Source organism: Bison bison, unplaced genomic scaffold (assembly GCF_000754665.1).
Source record: "Bison bison bison isolate TAMUID 2011002044 unplaced genomic scaffold, Bison_UMD1.0 scf7180017864377, whole genome shotgun sequence".
NCBI classification, from domain to species: domain Eukaryota; kingdom Metazoa; phylum Chordata; class Mammalia; order Artiodactyla; family Bovidae; genus Bison; species Bison bison.
The window spans coordinates 5,283,135-5,304,124 of record NW_011494949.1 but is presented as its reverse complement, the minus strand read 5'-3'; the positions used below and the strand labels follow the sequence as shown (position 1 = coordinate 5,304,124).

At 53.8% G+C, this 20,990-nt stretch overlaps 1 protein-coding gene across 2 annotated transcripts; it reads right to left on the bottom strand.

Annotated features, from left to right (window-relative positions):
* Nucleotides 1–3,320: 3,320 nt before the first annotated feature.
* Nucleotides 3,321–20,237, bottom strand: PAPD7 (PAP associated domain containing 7). 2 transcript variants are annotated; one of them, XM_010857121.1, is made up of 12 exons: nt 19,224–20,237; nt 18,397–18,443; nt 17,433–17,553; nt 16,361–16,468; nt 15,143–15,271; nt 12,788–13,001; nt 10,821–10,947; nt 9,741–9,841; nt 9,022–9,194; nt 8,620–8,778; nt 6,067–6,231; nt 3,321–5,480 (listed from the first exon to the last, which is right to left on the bottom strand). In XM_010857121.1, exons 1-12 carry the CDS (start codon nt 19,311–19,313, stop codon nt 5,286–5,288), a joined length of 1,629 nt encoding a protein of 542 aa, XP_010855423.1. In that variant the 5' UTR covers nt 19,314–20,237; the 3' UTR covers nt 3,321–5,285. The 2 variants fall into 2 exon arrangements, with proteins under 2 accessions (XP_010855423.1, XP_010855424.1); XM_010857122.1 differs by having other exon boundaries at nt 3,321–5,477.
* Between the last annotated feature and the right edge of the window lie 753 nt (nt 20,238–20,990).

Genomic DNA, 20,990 nt, shown 5'->3' with positions numbered 1-20,990 from the left:
GTGTGGATCACAATAAACTGTGGAAAATTCTGAAAGAGATGGGAATACCAGACCACCTGACCTGCCTCTTGAGAAACCTATATGCAGGTCAGGAAGCAACAGTTAGAACTGGACATGGAACAACAGACTGGTTCCAAATAGGAAAAGGAGTACGTCAAAGCTGTATATTGTCACTCTGCTTATTTAACTTACATGCAGAGTACATCATGAGAAACGCTGGGCTGGAAGAGGCACAAGCTGGAATCAAGATTACCGAGAGAAATATCAATAACCTCAGATGTGCAGATGACACCACCCTTATGGCAGAAAGTGAAGAGGAACTCAAAAGCCTCTTGATAAAGTGAAAAAGTTGGCTTAAAGCTCAACATTCAGAAAACGAAGATCATGGCATCTGGTCCCATCACTTCATGGGAAATAGATGGGGAAACAGTGGAAACAGTGTCAGACTTTAATTTTCTGGGCTCCAAAATCACTGCAGATGGTGACTGCAGCCATGAAATTAAAAGACACTTACTCCTTGAAAGGAAAGCTATGACCAACCTAGATAGCTTCAAAAGCAGAGACATTACTTTGCCAACAAAGGTCCGTCTAGTCAAGGCCATGATTTTTCCAGTGGTCATGGATGGATGTGAGAGTTGGACTATGAAGAAAGCTGAGTGCCAAAGAATTGATGCTTTTGAACTGTGGTGTTGGAGAAGACTCTTGAGAGTCCCTTGGACTGCAAGGAGATCCAACCAGTCTATTCTGAAGGAGATGAGCCCTGGGATTTCTTTGGAAGAAATGATGCTAAAGCTGAAACTCCAGTACTTTGGCCACCTCACGCAAAGAGTTGACTCATTGGAAAAGACTGTGATGCTGGGAGGGATTGGGGGCAGGAAGAGAAGGGGACGACAGAGGATGAGATGGCTGGATGGCATCACCGACTTGATGGACGTGAGTCTGAGTGAACTCCGAGAGTTGGTGATGGACAGGGAGGCCTGGTGTGCTGCGATTCATGGGGTCGCAAAGAGTCGGACACGACTGAGCGACTGAACTGAACTGAATGGGGTCTTTGGGACTTTGTGTGTGTGTTTCATGGTAGCCACTATCCTTTTTTAAGTCAGCTTTTAAGTCAGCTTCCTTTGGTCATCTAAATGACCTGAGGATTGGCAGAAGCTTTGCAAATTCTGAAGTGTAAGGATATAAGCATCACACCCTCCTCAAAGCTTCATCAGATCATCACACGGTGAACACAGATAGTATTTCATAGTGACTTACAGTGGAGTGGGCTTCCCTGGTGGCTCAGACGGTGAAGAATCTGCCTGCAATGCAGGAGACCTGGGTTCGGTCCCCAGATCAGGATGATTCCTGGGTCGGGAGGAGGGCATGGCAACCCAGTCCATGGAAGCTATACAAATACCAAAATACAATGTTCTATGTGTGTGGCAGTCACTCGGTCGTGCCTGACTCTTTTTCAACCCCATGGACTGCAACCCACCAGGCTCCTCTGTCCTTGGGATTCTCCAGGCAAGAATACTGGAGTAAGTGGCCATGCCCTCCTCCAGGGGAATCTTCCAGACCCAGGGATGGAACCCAGGTCTCCTGCACTGCAGGCAGACACTTTACCATCTGAGCCACCAGGGAAGCCCAGGTGAATACCTGTATACCTACAATTAATGTGTCAACTATAAAGAATAAACTTTTAAAAAACCCATCACAGCATGACAAACAAAAACACATACACTCGCTTCCGATTTACCAATGTCACTGACCCTGTGCACACAGGCAGCTTGGGGCCCAGCTACCAGGTCCCTCGAATCAGGGTAAGACAAGGCACTTGAGATCCCAAAGCAATTCAGACAAAATCCTGGAGACCCAGCTGTGGGTGGCGGGGGGTGCAGGACCGGGGCACAGGGGCATCTGGAAACCTGGGAATCCGTGCTAATGGGCCCAGGACAACGTGGTGAACCAACAGAGAGTCACACTGAGGCTGTGGGGCCAGGCCACAGGGCAGCGAGCTGAGGGGGCCCTCCAGATGGCTGACGCCAGCACGTGGTGTCCCAGTAGAATGCAGGGCCCCGTCAGACAGCACCGGCACCCCCTCGCCGTCCCTAAGCCCCCCGAGACCCAGCTTATACTTGAGGAGACTGCAGTCTCTACAGCCCACACCCCAGGCTCCCAGCGTGGCTCGCCTACTGAGTCCCTGCCCCTCCAGGAGGCCTCGGGCATCTGGAATCACACTGTCCACGCTGGTGCAAAGAGTGCTGTGGGCAGAGACCCCCTTCCGCCCCTGAGCCTTCCAGGCGGCCCTACAGCTCCACCTGCGGGCCATCCCTACCTCTTAAACCCAGCAGCTGTCCTCTCAGCTGGACCACCCAACGCCCTCCTCCAGCCTGCCCTCCAGAGCTGGCCACAGGGGCAGAGGAACCTTCCCTCTGCCCCTCCAGCTAGCTCCTGCACCCTACTCAGGCCGCCTCCTGTGCACCCAGCGCACCCAGCTCCCCCAGGCCACTCGAGTCCTGGCCCAAGGCCATCCGAGGCACCCTGCTCAGGAACATGCACCCGTCACCCTTCACTTCCTGAGAATCTTCTCATGGGCGCAGGGGCCTGGCGGGGTCACAGAGTGGGACACGACTCCAGCAGCTTGGCACACATCCTGCACCCCCAGCCCCAGCTCCCTTCTCCACTGAGGTCGTGGGCCATCAGCTACCCTCGGAGGCTTTCTGCGACCTCACAGCAAGGGGGGTGCCTGAGGAGCCAGGCCTGGTGTCTGCAGGCTGCTGCTCAGAGCGTCTTCAGAAGGAGCCTCCTCTGGAAGGACGTGAAGGTACACAGGGCCCTCGACACCGGCCCGACAGCGCCGAGCTCCATGCACAATGGCTCTGGGGCATCGGGCCAGAGGCCTCGGGCTGAGGCCAGCGCTCAGTAACTCAAGGGAGTGAGAATTTTCATAAATTTCCTTATACGTTCTAATCGTAAGCTACATTTTAAGCCACACTATGATTTTCTGTGGTTTCAAATGCGCTATTTTGAAGTCGTATAGTGTTGACTCGAGAGAGAAAAGTGGAACAAAGGATTCTGATGGGAAGTTAAGCGCCATGGACATCGGCTTGTCAGAAACTACACACAAAGAGCATCAATAAATGGCTCTAGCTCATCCTGTCACCTAGCCCGGGACAGGGCTCACTCTCCCATGGCCAGCCTGCAACCTCACTGGATTCTGAGTTCATGAACCAATGACAACATGATCACTGGCTGTCCGGCCTTGGACAAGGCAAGAACGAAGCCTGCAGAAGGCAGCCCGCCCCCGCCTTGAAAGGAAAAGGCACACACACAGCCACCACCTGGTTTCCCAAGTTTATTAAAAATCAAAGAATAGAAAAACTTCACATAAAAATATGTCAATTTTAGCTTCCACATTGTTGTCCACGCACAAAAAAAATCGAAACATGATATATCTTGTTGCCAGCCCGCGGCGTGTGGCCACAGGGAGCCAGGCCAATTCATCCGCTCACTGTGACGGGCTGGAGCCTGGCGCCCAGGCCTGGGGCTCCGTCCTGGGGCCACTGGCGGTGCTCCTGCATCCCCGCCGCGTTTCTTGAGTGGGGGGTTACAGTCAATATTGCTAATGCGTAGAGATTAGTACAGGCCTACGTATCAGTTTTTATAAATATTTCTTTATCAATAGGTTCACAATTTAAATATCTTTAAATATTTTTGATAACCTTGGATCATCACGAACCGCAGACAAACTGTGCTACTTGGCTCGGGAGCCCCCCAGGGAGCCCGCAGGCACGTCGGCCCCTCTCCACACCAGCGGGCCAGGCCCGCCTTTCGGGGGCCACAGACATGGCGGGGTGTGTAGCGCTCGGAGCCCTCGAGAACGCCCCGCTTCTGCACGCCACCGGGGTCATGGCAGTAAGCTTCTCATCCCGCTTCTCGCTAGTGGACTTCAAAGACCATCCCACCTGTAGTGTAGCAGGGTCAGAACCCCGTCTTAAAAATGGGAACCGGATGACCCAGGAGAGGCGCCCACCTCCCGGGACACCCGCGGCACTCGGGAAACTCAGGGTGAGGCAGGGTGGCTGCGCCGGTGTTCGGGATGGGTAACAGAGACAGTGGTTGTCGTGGCAGAACACACTTGCAGAGGATGCTTCTTGGGTCGGGCGCCGGCCACTCCGGCCCGACACTGGGCTGTGCTCTCCAGTGATGTGTTAAAAACCCCCCACGGCGCGCCAAGCAGCTCAAGTACTTCTCCTATAGTTGCTCTTAACAGAACGAATGCATACCGCTACAGATTCCACAACGGAATCAACAGAACTCCTTTCTCCACATTCCTAAAACTGGGTACCATTGTCTGTGATGACACTCGCCAGACCCATTATGACAGGCTGTGTGACTAAAAACTGAAGCGTTTCACAGTTCACGCTTGAGATCTTATCACGTGACGACCTTTTCTCCCTGTAGAAAGTTATACTCTGGCACTTTAAATGCTGGGTCTGTTGTCTACAGTTTAAAAGAACCAAACCCAAAACATTAAAACTCCGAGGTCAGAGCAGGACCACAGACAGGCCGGACGGCAGAGCCGACAGGCAGCTGGTCAGAATGTTTAGGAGCCGAAGCCCTGCGGGAGCAGGGACTCGGCTCCTTCACCACAGGCTGAGAGGCCTCACGTCTGACCTGAAGAAGGAACATAAAAATTACCCAAGCCCCTCATTCGTGGTGTTCACAACAACGCTCATCAGACATCCAGCCGACACGATGAACCCAACTTAGAAAATGCAACTCGGGAAAGGATCTAAGCTTGTTTAAAAAAATTCCCTCCTCCCTTCAATATAACTTATGTGAAAATATGAAATTAAATAAAAAATATCTGAGTTATTGCACAAATCATAAGTTTTCAATATTTACATAGAAAAACAGTTCTGAAATTTGAAACAAAACGTGAGGGCAGTAAAACAATGATGATCTCCCAACAAATAATGGGGTTCGCTCTCCGCTGCTCCAACAACGTGAAATGAAAGTACCCAACCCGCAGGGCAGGCATGGTGCCGAGAGGTGCCCCAACCCCGCGCGGCCCCCGGTTCCTGCAGACCCGCTCCGGCCTTGAAGGAGGCGCCTGGGAGGCAGCAGACAGCATCCACGTCTAATAAGGCTTCACAGACGACACAGGGAGCTGCTCTTGAGGACGTGACCACCACACGGGGACATGCAGCGTGGCCGGCCGGGGCTGGTCTCCGGTCCCGGGGCCCCGCGGCCGCCCGGCTGCAGTCTGCGGGGCAGGCCGGGCGGCACCGCCAGGAGCATTACCTGCTGAGACTGACAGGCAGGCTGTCCCTCGTGTGTGTGTGTTTTTTCCTCCTCCAGCCGGTACGGTTGTACTGGTGGTGGCCCCGGTTGCCCACAGGAGGCCGCACGCCGCCAGTACCCACCGAGCTGTAGCTGCTGCCTTGGCCGTGGCTGTGGGAGCCCTTCATGGACAGCTTCATGCCGCTGTGCTGCTGAGGGGACCGAGAGGGACGCGGCTCGAGGCCGGCCTGGACTGACCCCCACCCGCAGCCCCACTTCCCCCGCGGGCCAAGAGCCTGGACCCCGGCCATGGCTCTTCCCGACATCCAGGCCTTTTTCCTGAACTGCATTTCTAACGTGTAGGGATGACTTAGAGGGCCCCAGGGCAGTGGATCCAGGGCCCCGGGCACCAGAAAGCCCGGCCCAGTCCAGGGCGCCTGCAGCAAGACCAGGGGCAGTGCAGTGGTGAGGGGGTGACACCGTGGGCAGCGTCATCGTTCCTGCTTCATCATTTGCTTCCTGAAAACCAAAGTTCCTACCGTGGAAATTAACAAAAAATGGAAAATATTCTTTACTTCGAACTTAACTCTTATGCTAACAAATTCAATGAATTAAACTACACTAAACTTTAAAATAATTTAACGCTTTGCTTGTCACAGGGAAAGCAAATACGAAGCTGAATGATCAAGCTGCCCCTTGAGAACAAAGAGCATGTGTGGACCCCCTCTGTGGAAAAGGTGCTCAGTGCGGGCCGACCGCCAGCCTGCGGGGGACCAGCCCTGGGCACTGGGGCCATACCTTGTGATACAGGTGGGGGCTGGAGAGCGGGTTAGGGGACGCAGAAGGGATGGCCGGGGAGGACACGTGGTGGACGGCCTTCAGCGCCGGAGCAGCTTCGATGCCCGCCTGTCTACAGGGTACAGGGGCCACGCCGAGCGTCGGGGGCGGGATAGTAAACCTGGTCTGGGGGAGAGGACCAGAGACAGCATGAGTGCCCACGCAACACCGCTCTTACCAGGAGCCCCGAGAAGGGCCCCACTCACAACTGGTTCCTCAGTCTGTGACTGCAACCTCACATCTGGCTCCTCAGTCTGTGTGACTACAACCTCACAACAGGCTCCTCAGTGGGTCTGAATGCAACCTCACAACAGGCTCCTCAGTCTGTCTCTGACTACAAACTTACAACAAACTCCACAGTCTATGTCTGACTACAACCTCACAACAGGCCCCTCAGCCTCCGTCTGACTGCGTCACAACAGGCTCCTCAGTGGGTCTGACTACAACCTCACAACAGGCTCCTCAGTCTGACTACACCACAATAGGCTCCTAAGTAGCTCTGACTCAGTCTATGTCTGCCTACCACCTCACAACAGTCTGCTCTGAAGCACAATGACAACATGAAGGATGTCCAGTCACCCAAGCCATAAGGTTTTGGTGACCATGAAATTCAAGAGAACTACAATTATCAGAGAAACTGTCCCTTGAGTCTTGGGGTAGCGCCCTGGGTCAAGCGGGGTAAGATGCCCCAGGCCAGCTGGAGTGAAGGCCTGCAGATGGGACGACCCCCACCTCCGCTCCCCTCCCATTTCTGCAGCACCTTCCCATCAGGGTAGAGGTGCTGGCTCGGGAGCCCCTCCCCTGCTCTTCCAGACCCTCTCTGCTCTCATCTTAGAACTGTCCGCATTACCCCCGAGACCTCAGGAGGGTGGCTGTGGCCTCCTGGGCAACAGCTGTGGCAGGAGCTGGCCTCAGGGATGGCACCCCTTCCTCACGTTTCCTCCCACCCAGGGCCTCTCTTCAGTGGGAGCTCTGTGCCCCCAGGGGCGCAGAGAAGAACCCATTCCTAGGGTCTCTGACAGCTCTGTGCCCTGGCTGTTCAGTCTCCACTGCATCCTGATCTGGGAGACTTCAACACGAGTGAGGCACTCAAGAGACCATGCACGTGAGGGTTTGCAAGTGGGATTTCCCTCAGTCACTTCCCCCACTGGAAGTGACATTTGCAGTTTGGCGATAAAATGATAAAGTGAGCTTTTTGTCTTAAACCTTAAATGACAACTTCCCGGGTTGCCCAGTGGCTCAGACTCCACGCTCCCAAGGTTGGGGGCCCAGGTTTAATCCCTGGTCAGGGAGCTAGATCCCACATGTCACAACTAAGACCCAGGGCAGCCAAGTAAAATAAATAAATATTTTGCTTTTTAAAAAAAAATCCCTTGAGTGGCCTTAGCTTTTGCCTATCTGTACAGGTGACAGAAAGGACCAGAGGAAGCACATGGTCCTGACGCCACCCGGGAGGTGCACGAGCAGCACCTGCACACGGCTCTCGAGGGAGCTGGGCCCGAGCAGAGGCCAGCCCCAAGTCTGCCTGTGGCGGCCCTCGCCCACATGCGGGCACTGCCTCCGCGGCCCTCGCCCACGTGCGGGCACTGCCTCCTCGTCCACACTGCAGGCACTGCCTCTGTGGTTCTTGCTTGCTAATATACCAGTGAAAGATTCTGGGGGCTCTGCTGATGGCCATCACTGTGCGTCCCGCGCCTGCTGCCTCCGCACCCCCCTAGCCTGGGGTGTGTCCTGAGAACACCCTACCTACAAGGGGAGCCCAGCATCACAGAGAGACGTGGGGACACGTGGGCATACCCATCACCTTCTGCTCAGATCACAACTGCTTGTGAAAGCCGACTCTACTTCAGAAGTGCATTAATGTGATGAGTTTCATACACATAGAGTTGATGTATATTTGGAAAGTAACTACAAATCTAAAACATCAAAAATTACCTCTAAAAACTACCTTTTTAAAACACCCGGGTTCTAAAAACAACACGGGTATACTAATTTTGTCTAAATTTTTTGAAAAAGAACATACTATAATGGAAAAAATTCTATAAATAGTATGTAGTGAATGACGCGGAGAAGTCAAAGCTGGTATCAAATCTGAGTAAGAGTGCAAACAATGAGATTCTTTGAGAAAATCAAGGACCGTGTCCTTCTCAGCCGAGGGACGGCACCAGGGGCCCTCTGAGCACAAGCCCAGGACAGCGGCCTCATGCTGAACGCCAGCATCACTTGCAGAAAGACCACGTGGACCTTGTCAAGCAGCAGCTCTGGGCCCACCCAGAGTCCCCTGGTGCAAACACAGCATATGGTGAAGCTCAAGAACACGGACTTCTGCGGGACAACAGGACTCACATTCTATCAACCCACCAAGGATGAGAACGGCCTACAGGACAGACATATCTGTTCCAAGAACGTCGAAGGTTCTCTCTCTAATCTAACACTGTCAGTCAGGCCTACAGCGCACAGCACCTTGGACCTGGTCCCAGGCCGTCACTGGGAAGAGCCCAGCCAGCCGCATACCTGCGTGTTGGTTGTCATGACCAGTGTCCTGGACGTGGTGGACTGAGGTTTGCCACTCGCCATGGGCAGGGCGGCGGGCAGGCTGGCCAGCAGGGGGGTGGGCGCCTGGAGGCTGAACTGGTACACGCTGGGCGTGGTGCAGGGCGGCGTGTCTGAGTCCTGGGGGGACAAGAGGAGGGCTGCACCCGAGGCTCGTGCCCCTCAGAGCGACAGGAGTGGCCACAGGCGTCCCAGAATGCGGGCGCCCCCCCACCAGCCCCACCCAGGGCTCCTCCCGGTCAGGTCAAAACTGAAGAACATCATGGAATTGCAGCTGAAACACCCCGACTGCTGGTCTTATCTCCCCATAAGTTTGTACACCACGACCCCCAGGAGCCCCCCGGCTCAAAGGACGCCACTCACGATGTCGCTGCCAGAGAGCGAGGACACGGAGGAGGCGGACGAGCCGGATGACCGGAGCTGTGGGCCAGGCAGGGGCAGGGTCAGGCGCGGGCCCAAGGGAGGCTCGGGGTCTCGTCGAGGAGGCTGGTCCCCCTCGCAGGTGCCCATCCGCTCTGCGGTCTTCACCCTGTTGTCTGTGGGAGGAAGGTGGAGCCGTCACGCTCCTCAGCCCGCGGCCCCACTATGCCTCTGACGCTGCGCGTGAGGCTGACAAAGCCAGCTCCTGACTTCACTTCACGTCAATCAATTTTTTAAGTTACATTTCAGCCACTGGAGTGCACTCAACTATGTTCGAAACAACACGGTGTGCAGCCCCACCTGTGAGTTACAGAGCCTGGCCCTGAGGCGCTTCAGGTGTGAACACGCACCGCTCGCGGAGGACACGGCACCAGAGACCCACAGCTTTGGGCGCTGACTACCCGTTCAGATGACAGTATGCTGAGCACTCAGTTGAATAAAACAGACTACTAAAATTAATTTCACCTGCTTTCTTCCACTTACAATGCAGTTCCTGGGAACTTCAGAACTTCCATGTGTGCACAGCACTGGCCTAAACCTTACAGCTTTAAACTCTTACAGAAACAAGCTGCTTTCTTAGTGTGAATGGTTTGTTACTAAAAGACAGACACTGCTGCGTGAGCGCGTCAGGACGTGCAGAGCCGCGGGAGGGGGCCTCTCACCGGGGTCTGGTGCCGCGTGGACCCTGCCGCCCCACTTCTCCTTGATCCATGTCCGGTAGTCGATCACCTCCTGAGTCACCTTGATGATCCTCCCTAAGGTGCTGTGGAAGGGCAAAGGCAAGCGGGTGTGAGTGCCGCACAGAGCGTGCCGTGGAGCCGACCGTCCTATCCAATAGCCACTTTACATCCTAACACGGAACTCTGCTAAGGGAAAGCTGGGGCAAGCTAAGGTAATCTTACGGCTGACTTCTGTTGTTTGAATCCAAACCTACACGGAACGTAAAAAGTGGGGGCAGGGAAGCACAAGTCCTGGAACCTCCATCTGTCCACAAAGGACCGCTGAAGTCCCCACCAGGTAGGGAAGCCGGCCCCAGCCCCAGTGACCACAGGGGCCCCATTCCCACCACACGGGGGACACAGAGTGCCCAGAACAGGCCCAAAGCTTTGCCCGCAGACACCCAGGGGACAGAAGCCACAGAACCCTGTGCCCCCACCACCGAGCTGGCCTCAGAGTCTGCGTCCTCCATAACCTCTGAGGACGGCGTACTGGCCCAGCTTCAGCAATCTCCTATGACAGTCATCGCCCCTGCCTCTCACTTCCCCTCAGCTTGTCCCTCCATCCCAGCCCCACCTCCACGGGCGCGTAATCTGCGGTCAGGAAGAAACACTTCTCACCAGTAAAAGTGCACACCGGAAAAGTGAGCGCCCAAAACAGGGGCATGAAGGACCGGTGTGCAGGGAGGGGGGTGGGGGCAGGACGCGTCCCTCAGGGCCGACCGGTGTGCAGGGAGGGGCCTGGGGGCCGGACGCATCCCTCAGGGCCGGACACCCACCTCTTGAGGGCAGCCGGAAAAAAAGCATCACACTCTACAGCTTTAAAAGCCAGAAATGACCTCCCCAAAAACTAATACCCTGGGAAAATCCTAGCTCTCTAAATGAAAACCTTTCACCTCTTGACCGCCATGACCACCCTGAGCCCCTGAAAGGCCTTCCTTTCCCAGCATTCTCAGGTTCTCCTGAAACAGGGCGGCAAACTCCGTGAAGGCAAACGACGGGGGCCGCGGCCCCAGGACGGGGTACCTTTCGGAGTCTCTGTTGGGGTAGGACCGGGCGAGCGGTGACACGGCGTGGCTGAGGACGATGTAGGCGTAGTCGAACACCTGCTTCACCTGCATGGCCCCGTAGGAGCTCCGGCCCACGTCGTTCCCTGAGAAGAGACAGCCAGCGTCAGAGGTGCGGCTTCTCACATTTGCAGACAGCAAATAAAATGAAGCGCACTGAAGTCATTAAGGGAGTCCAGGTAAGGAGCGAACTTTGCTGGAACAGCAGACTTTCCAAGTTCAATTTACATGTAACTCATTCCTCAAGTTCAGGTGGGGGTGTTTTTCTTAGGAAACATATCCTTGACCACCAACATTTTCTCTTTTCCAGGTTTAATCATGTAGCCGCTCAGTAACTGTGTGAGTTTTCCTATTTCAATTACATTTCAGCAAACGCTGAAGACAAAGGAACTGCCGGCCACTTAGCTGACCAAACGCAGACACACCAGGGCTGGAGGCCTGTCCTGGGGGAGGGAAACGCACCGCTGAGGAAGCGCCACACAGACCACGCGACCACAGAGGAGAGTCTTTCAGAAGACAAGAAATTAATGTCATAGCCCAGGAGCCACGAAACAAAAACCATAAATCTGAGGGTGTTGAAAAACATATACAGGAGCTAAACATTAAAAAAATACCAAATATAATGCAAGAGACAAAAGGCTTCCCAAGTGTCGTGAGTGCTAAAGTACCTGTCAGCCAATAAAGGAGATAAAAGAGATGCAGGTTTGATCCCTGGGTCGGGAAGATCCCCTGGAGGAGGACATGGCAACCCACTCCAGTATTCTTGCCTGGAGAACCCCATGGACAGAGGGGCCTGGCAGGTTACAGTCCATGGGGTCAGAAGGAGTCAGACACGACTAAAGTGACTTAGCACACACGCACACACACAAATAATAAAAAATACCAAATACAGGTGCAAGAGACAGAAGTACAACATGTCAACAAAGAAAGACTTCCCTGACCGCAGAGGACCTTACAAAACCAGGGAGGACAGTGCAGCGGACGGACGGACAAAGCGCGTGAGCTCACACAAAACACCACGCAGGGGCTCTGCACCCGGAGCATACCATCTCACCACCCAGCCTGTCGCCTGCTGCCTCTGACTTTATCACCCACAAAGAGCAGCGTGTCACCCAATAACCCCCCACAGACACCTGTGGGACTGACAAGTAACCATGCGTTTCACCTCACCCATCATTAAAGAAAGTACAGGAAGTGAAAATGGACATGCCTGGCCTTATCAGGTGGGCAAAGATTTCAAAGACGGCCAGCAAAGGTGCGGGAAACGCACCTTAACCTGGGCTCTGCAAGGAGCCAGTCTTACACCGGAATCTCCCTCTGCGCACAGAAGAGGACTCTCGGGTTTACCGTTAAGTAAAACCGAAAGCGGCAAAGTTGTCTGTGTTATGTGATGCCAACTGCTCCAGTATGCTTGCCTGGAGAATCCCATGAACAGAGGAGCTTGGTGGGCTACAGTCCATAGGGTCACAAAGAATCAAACAGGACTGAGCACACACGTCCAATCAATAACGAGGCAATATTCGATGTTAATATCCACACAGGGAAAATATGAGAAGAGCGTGCAAAGGGGAGGGGATTATGGCACACTTCACTTTTCTATGTGACAAGCTTCTGGGAAACAGATGCTTTATGACAGACAGGTAATACATTTCTATTCAGAAAAAACAGAATTTTTTTTCTTAATTCACACTTTCTACATTACTCTGATTACAGAAAGCAAACTAAGTTGCAACTTTAGAGTAAGTTATTTAGAAGTATTAACAAGGAATTCTGACGTGCCAGCCCTGACCCCAGTAGTACAGCAGGACTCTACACGAGATCCAGTGACTGCCCGTGGCTGGGCGCCTGTGAATGCTCCCTGGCTGGCATCAGCGGCCAGAGCACAGTGCCTGCAGATGGGGGCCCGCGCAGAGCAAGGGTCCTTACCAGGCAGCAGGGGGTCCTCAATGCACAGCATCGACGGTCTGTACCCGCTGGTCATGGCTTTCATGATCTCCTCTTTGGCGATATAGGCACCTCCTTCTTTTATTCTAATACCAGTTTTCAAGTAATTAAAATTTCTTCCATAGAGTTCAAAAAATTCCACAAGCAGCATCCCGAGGTTCTCATCTGCTCTCCGGGCGTCAATTCTCGGATGCAGCTGTGAAAGCGAGGCCCCCCGGTTTGTGTGGATTCTGGACACTGCAGACACTGCACACGCGGTGAGCTCAGACGGCTGGCCCAGGATGCAGTCAGGGGCTCTCGTCCACCCACCACCACCACCACCACCGGCAGCCAGGAGGCATCACCGGAGCCTGGATAGCTTGTCAACCAAGGGTGTTCAAGAGAAAAAAGATCTGCTCATCTGAATTTTTAAATTATACTCCAATTCTTTGAAATTCAGAAGCCACACATTGCTACACAGACATCTGATTAACCCCAAATTCCCAAACAGTGGTAGGTGAGTGGACCATATTCTGTACAATTCAGAGTCACCTAGATGGTGGAGGCAAATTTATAGATTCTAGTATTAATTCCGTCATTTTGAAATGCAACCAGCAGGGGGCAGTGTGAGCCTGAAAAGCATCACTGCTCAGAATCAAAGGCCTAACTGAACGGCCACCAGCTCTGTGCCAGCATTTACGGCAAACTCGCCTCACTGGCCGGCACACAGCTTAGCCTCAGCCTCAGCTCCACTCCACCTGTCCCTGCAGCAGCTAATGGATTTATTCTGAAGCTGAGCCCCTGTCTACTGACCTTCCTGAGTGTCATTAAAAGGCTCAGGAATCTGAGTGCACGGCCCACTGTGACGGCCTCGAGCTGTGAATTTCAACAAGTTAAACCGAACATTCAGCTTGCTGGTCCTACCAGTGCCCCGCGGGCACATGCGGCCAGCCCACTGGACCCAGCAAACAGCACCACCCGCGCTACTGGACAGTGACGGTCGGGAAGAGGACCATCGGGTCCAAGTCCCGGCAGAAGCACGGCAGCTGAAAGCGCTCAGAGTGCAGCGGCCGTGGCGCAAGCGCGGCTCCTAGGCTGCAGGCGTGTCCGGGCTCAGGAGCCCTCACGCAGGCTCAGCGCCGTGGTCCTGCTGCTCTCTGGCCTTCTCCCTCCTGTTTCCCCGCCTGAGCGCTACCCAGGCCAAGCAAGTGAGCCACGACCTCCGTGAGCCCCGGCATGGATCAGACGTCTCAGTGGGCACAGCGCAGAGGTGGGAAGGGCTGGGCACCAAGGGGGTGGAGCTGACAGTGGCCGCCCTGCCCAGGCCCGGGTGGCCTGCGCAGGGTCACTGAGCCGGGCACCCGGCATCACGAGAGTGAGCAGTGGTCACACTACAAGGCTGCCGGGACAGTTCAGGTAAGCGGGAGGAAATAACTTAAGGACACAGCTCATGCTTAGTTCTAAAAAAAAAAAAAAAAGGTCCGACACCTCGGGCAGAAGGGCTCTAAGGGCAGCGTGAGGGAGGCGCAGCTAGGAGCAGCAGAGAGAGCCCCACCTGCCCGTGGGCCCTCACGGGGCCCCCCTAGAGGCACGCCAAGGAGACCCCAGGGTGCAGGGCGCTGGGCCCAGCCGCTCCACCATCAGCAGTGCCGACGGTACCGAGACAAGTCTCAACACAAAACCCTCAGCACCACCACAGACACAGAACAGAGGAGCAGCGCTGTGCGGCCAGAACACAGCAGAGGGGCTGACAAGTGTAAATGGCACGATCGTGCCTCGATTCACGCAGAGACCACACATTAGAAACGCAGCGTAAGGACAGGTCATCAGCGCGGCACAGCCTTTAATACTCAGGTTTCCTGATAGGTTTTTCCACGCTACTCAACAAAATACGGGCAACAGATAAAAACAAAACACCAACTTTTCATCACTCAGGAAAAAGCTCTTATTTTTTTTTTCCCCATATGTGGGACTTGACTTTTTTTCTGAGACAAATTTTTCAGTATAAACGACAGTCAAGAACGAAGAAAAGGTTTTCACTGTCTTTCAAGGCATGTCTTTCAATTTTTCTGAACATAATGTTTCTTCAGGGTTAGGTCAATATATACTTGACTGATAAAATGAGATAAGCCCTCTAACAGTTACAACAGACACAAAAAAAACAGATGCAAAGGAAAAAAGTATTGATCAAAACAGTTTCATCATCAAGATTAGAAGTCAATTTCTACTACATCAAAACAGAGCTGGGCAGGGACAGCAAAGACCTGGAAGCCGAGAAGCAACTGGTCAGAACACCAGGGAACAACGACCCCCACGTCAGCCTCAAGGTCAAGGGTTCTTGAGACAAAGCGTACTCACCTGCAGAAAGCTAATGGCCATTAAAATGAGGCTGTACGAGCTAATCCCGCCTGTAAAAACTTCATTCAGGTCCCTCTGCAGGAGGAACTGTTTCAGTACTAAAATCAAGTAAGGCAGCAACGAATATTTCTGCAAATTCCAAAAGAAAGACAGCATCTGGTTATTTACTGTGGCTTTGAAGAGTCCACACTGGGCAGACTCCACGTGCGGACAAGAAGCTCACTTCCTCGTCCTGCTCCTCGGGAGGCTTGAGGAGACCAGGCCTCCTCACCCCATGGGGGCCTGAGAAGAGATCCATGAGGGGCTCACTAGGGCCCTGCTGGGGGCCCCTCCCCAGATGATGGTTTAGCGCGGCTGAGGCGGGGGTCCTGCATGGAGACCCCAGGCCCAGTGGCGCAGGGAGTGAACGGGTGCTTCCTCCAAGTCTCTGCCCCCTCTCAGGCGCTGAGCACAGGGCTCTGTGGGTGCAGCCGTGGGCGAGGGAACGTCCCAGAACCAGCAGGCAAAACGCCCACACTCAGGGGCACCCATGAGACAAGCAGCGGGGTGGGCAGCTCACGAGGCAGGAGGCCAGCAGGACGCAACACTGCCAAACGAAGGACAAGGGTGGAGAGCAGGGCGACTGGATCTGTGGAGGGGTGCGGGGGCTCAGCCACCTCCGCCGCGCTTCCAGCTCTGCTGGAGCAGAGGGGACTCTGCGGACCAGCCTGACTGCAGAGTGAGCGGCTCCCGAGGAGCGAGGCCTCAAACTGGGGGCAGAGGCAGGGTCCAGACAACGCAGCTCTCTGAACGGGGAAGGATGCTCCACTTAACTGCACCACACACCTGGTCAGAGTCCAGAGTCCCTCAACTCGAGGAACACCTCCCATCCTGAGGCACTGAGACCTCCCCGCAACCCCAGAGAAAGCAAACCTACGCTCCACTGTGATGTACTCAACTTGCAAATCAGGCACAATGAGCTGCAGGGATGGCCACTGTGTAATAACTAGAAGGATCTCTATAATGATGCGCAAGTGTATAAAATTATTAGGAAAGGAAGGCAAAGCTGCGAAACAGCTATGTAATTCCAAAGAAATAACACTCTAACGTAAATCCATCTGTAACTGTCTTTCTCATTAAAGATTATCGTTAGTTTAAAGGTTTCAACATTTATAAGGGAAACGTCAGCCAACTTAACAAGCCCCTTATCTGCATCGTGCTAACTTGCGTTGACAGCACCTTCATGTAATTCTTGATGAACTCCGCTGCCCGCACCCCGGTCTCCATGTTAAAGCTGATGTCGACTTTAACTTCTGTTTCCTGGTCTGTGAGTTTTATAATTGGTACCTGCAGAGATTTAATTTAGGGAACTTGCTTTAATAGGCAACATTGTTTATGGTCAGGTATCAAAATGTTTCCCAATTTATACAGAGGGTTTTCTCCTTAAACACAAAAGGAGTTTACACACACACACCCCATACTCATAGGCTAAACCCCCGATCCTGGAAACTAGTAGTAACACTGCCAAACTCACATTCTGGGGGCTGCTCAGGACAGTCAGGCTGAGCCCCCTTGGCTGCTCTGTATGTAAACACCGATGCCTGCTCAGAGGCCAGCAGCCACCCGGCAGGAGGGACAGAGCCACAGAGGGGGTGGGGCCACGGAGGGGCGGGGCCAAAACTGAGGAGCATCAGGGAGCAGGCCGGTGACACAGGGCTCCTAGGCTGTGCAGAGCTCTGGGTTTGGACAGACCCTGACACACACACCAGAGAGGCCTGGTCATCCACCTTCTGCCTGAGGGAAGTATGTTTTTTCATATGTGGACATTTTTGGAACAAGAAAGGACCAGGCAAGTTTTTCTTTCTGAAGTGTAACTTGGCAAATGGTAACTTTTTCTACGTAATAAATGCCGTGGTTTGATCACTGGGCCCCACTCTCCACAGAGGCAGCCTCTGAACGTGCCCTGCTTCGGGTATGATTATCCCCTCCTTGCACGGCTTCACAAAGGATGACCCAAGCGTATATTTTAGTGCACGACTAAAGAGTCATGCTTTAAAGTCATGCTTTAACCAGCATCCAAAGAGCTCAGTGTTTGCAGAGTTCAGTGTTTGCAGTACAATGTGCACTTCAGACGGTCTCCAAACATATCGTCAGCTAGAAACCCTAACTACAAAACACCACGAGCACATTCACATGAGCAGTCTTCAAACAGAACCAGTCCCCGCTGTAAACCGTGTCAGCTATCCCCACAGCTGCCGGCAGGTGGCCGTGCGCCCCCTGCTCGGATGGGGCACCCAGCAGCGGCACTCACCGTCGCCTTGTCCAAGACCTTGATGGAGCCCGGCTCAGCCACGTTGTGCTTCCGCAGGGCCTGCTCCAGCAGCTGCAGTGGGGGGCGCTCCCACTTCCCAAAGACCACTAGGTCGATGTCACTGGACGGAAGAGAGGCGAGCGTGAACCCCTGCTCCCCTGTCTGCATGGCAACACACCGGCTGCAGGCCCACAGTGCTTCCAGGGCCGACATCATCCCACCAGCCTCTCCCTCTTAGTGAGAGAAAACGAAGTTTGTGAACTACTTGTAACAGGTGGAGAGCAGACGCTGACCGACTCGCCACGCCACAAGGGGACTGCGGAGGCCTGGCCCTCCCATATGGACACCTGTGGTGGATCCAGCTCCCCACCAGCCTCGCCAATGCCACCCCAAAAATCCTGAGGCTGCAGCCTCTTTAGTCTCTGAGGATTAAACTGGCTTAGCAGAATGCAAGTTTTTAATAAAATGATGCACGTAAAACTAAACATTAAAAAACCCTTTATGAGGAAACGCTGGAGAGTGGCTTTAAAATGCAAACACCTGTTTGATGTTTTCTATCAATTAAAAATCCTCACAAAATCCTATTCAAATGCAATTTTGCTTGAAGTTTCATTAAGATGTAAAAGCAACTTTTCAAAAGCATCCAAAGAGCTCAGACTGTTTCTGCTGCATGTGCTCCACGGCTCCCATCTTCCCCATCCCCTCCTTTCTCATCTTCTCTGCAGCCCATCCCAGTAAGTGCAAGAGGAAAAAGGCAAAGCAATCAATGATCATAACAGTAAAGTAAATGTTTGCTTCCTGCAATTTTCCCCCTGTGCTCTGTGGCTTTCTCCTTTAGCTTACATTTCCAGTCTCAGAATTGCACACAAGAAAGCTGCTTTCAGCCTTCAGCACGCACAAAGATGCCACCCCCTGGCCCCAGCTTCGTCCACCACACCCTCATTTGTGCGGAGTGGGCGCTCACCTGGTGGGAAGGTAGAGACCTGTGCTGAAGCTGCCGAATATCTGCACCTGCAACAGAGGGCACCGCTCAGACCCGGGACGAGCGGGCAGCGCCCGCCACCACTGCTCACTCGGCTCCTGCCCGGGGCCCCGCTGACCGGACAGCATCCTCTCAAGCCTTAAGTTAAAAGCCTGCCCCAAAAGGAATTCTCCAAAGCTCAGAATCAAAGAACGAAACAGCCCCTTGCGGACGCCCACAGCCGCATAGCGCTGGTCTCCAGGCTGTGGACAGCACAGCGCTCTGTCCCAGGGCACCCAAGGGCAGGGATGAAACTGCTGCGGCAGGGACGAGGACACCAGGGCACCAGAGGGCCATCTCCCACTGCCCCCCACATGCCCAGGGCCCATGGAGCGCCTCCAAGAGCACATGTGGTTCACTCACTGGGGAAGCAGTTTGCAAGCAAACACTTCCAGGATTCACACAATGGAACCCTGCTACGAAGTCTGATGCGGGAAAGGGTAAACTTATCTTAGGGTAAATTACAAACAAGGAAAATAATCACAAGATTCCAAAAAAGAATTCCCCAAGGCAGACAGTCTTCACACTTGAAGACGTCAGAAACTCAGAACCACCAGTGGGGGTGGGGGGTGGGGGGTGGCGAGCTGAGGAGAGCCCTACCCCCAGCCCGGGTTCCCGGGGTCCCCCTCGGCAGGGGCATGTGCGTCTCTAACAAGCTCCAGGTGAGGCCGCCGCCCTCCCAGCACTGCAGCAGGGGGCTCAGCCCGCCAGGTCTGCACAGGCCCGCAGACAGGATGTCCGCAGTGACACGGCACGGCGCGTATACCCACATCGGCCGTCGGCCAGAGGTCCTTAACCACGGTCTCGATCCTCCTCACCACTTCTCTTCTCATGGCAGCTTCTTCAGGACAAGGGGACATGAAGTTATAAAAGTCAATTATTTCCTCGTGAAGTCTAGCGGACAAAAGAGAAACACACTGGAGTTACCATTAGATGCAACCACACGGCTCGTTCTGTTATCAGATCAGCGTGACACAAAAGCTATCACTGGCCACTTAAAATCCGGTTTCTTGTTTCCTCTTGAGAGTACAGGGTGAGATGACCCCTCTGTGGGGAGGCAGTATGGTTCAGCACCCCAGAGTAACACGAGTGCATTGCACCAAAGCTTCTGACTGGCATCTAACGTCTTATCCCAAAGAAACGTCTCAGTGACTTGACGTTAAGAAACTGAGAAGGTGAAGGGTGCTCCCAACGGAGGCACGACAGGGACCCCAGTTACCCAGGGGTCTCACCTCAGCCGGGTGTGCTCCAGGCCCAGGGGTGCCCTCACGGTGGGCTCTGAGACAGGCCAGGCCAGGAGAAGACACCTGACCTCAGGAGCCTGGCAGGCCCGAGTCTCAGCGGCCAGGTCTGCCCGACCCACTGAGACAACGCCCCAGATCGGCAACAAGGGCCCAGGCCACAACTCGGGAGCCAGCGACCAAGGTGTGAGGGACACCAGTCAGTTCAGCCCTCCCCTACTCCATCGTTTCTAACAAAGATATAAAATAAAAAGCAGTGGTTTGAGGAGAGACTGGCGGGGTCCGAAAGCCACCTCGTACCCCAGCCCCCAGAGTCACTCCTCTGCCAGTCCCCTGGGGGGGCAACGTAGGGTCATCGTTCTGCTGGAAGGAAGACATGTCACCCTCAGTTACTTTGCAGGATTAAAGATAAGGGAGCAAATAACCTACTCCCAGAAATTATGTATCAAGTCAAATCTACTTGGTTCCCTTCCAAGTTTGATTACTAGTAAGGAAAAGGCAATGGCAACCCACTCCAGTACTCTTGCCTGGAAAACCCCATGGATGGAGGAGTCTGGTAGGCTGTAGTTCATGGGGTCGCTACGAGTCAGACATGACTGAGCAACTTCACTTTCACCTTTCACTTTCATGCATTGGAGAAGGAAATGGCAACCCACTCCAGTGTTCTTGCCTGGAGAATCCCAGGGACGGGGGAGCCTGGTAGGCTGCCGTCTATGGGGTCGCACAGAGTCGACACTGAAGCGACTTAGCAGCAGCAGCAAGGAAAAGAAGATAAAGTGAAATTCATTCATTAATAATATCAACATCAGCTCAATAGTGAGCAAGACAGTCCACCTGAGAGCAGGCACGACTTGACGGAGCCATCTGGTGCCTAGCCACGAAGGTGAGGCCAGACGGCTGACATCTCGTCCTCCACCAACTCAGCTCACAGCCAGCTGTGGCTCTCTCGCCCGCAGGATCACCTCCCCACAGCTCACCTGCACTGACAGTCCTAGGACTCAGTTTACAAGTGACATGAAGCCACTGAAAGCCCAGACAGGTCGGAGCAAGAGACAAACCCTCAACACCCTTGTTCACGGCACATCGGCAGTGTCGACGAGGCCACCACTGACCGGGGACCTAACTTGGAGCCCACCATGTCTAATTTTCGAAACAAAACATCACCCCAAGCTGCTACTGCTTAAGCCATGAGTCCAGTTTTTAGTCAATCAGAAAAGGTAGTAAGTCACACCACACTGAAATGCAGTAATTTTACCAAAACAGCAATCAAATTTCCAAGACTTAGGGGGTAAAGCT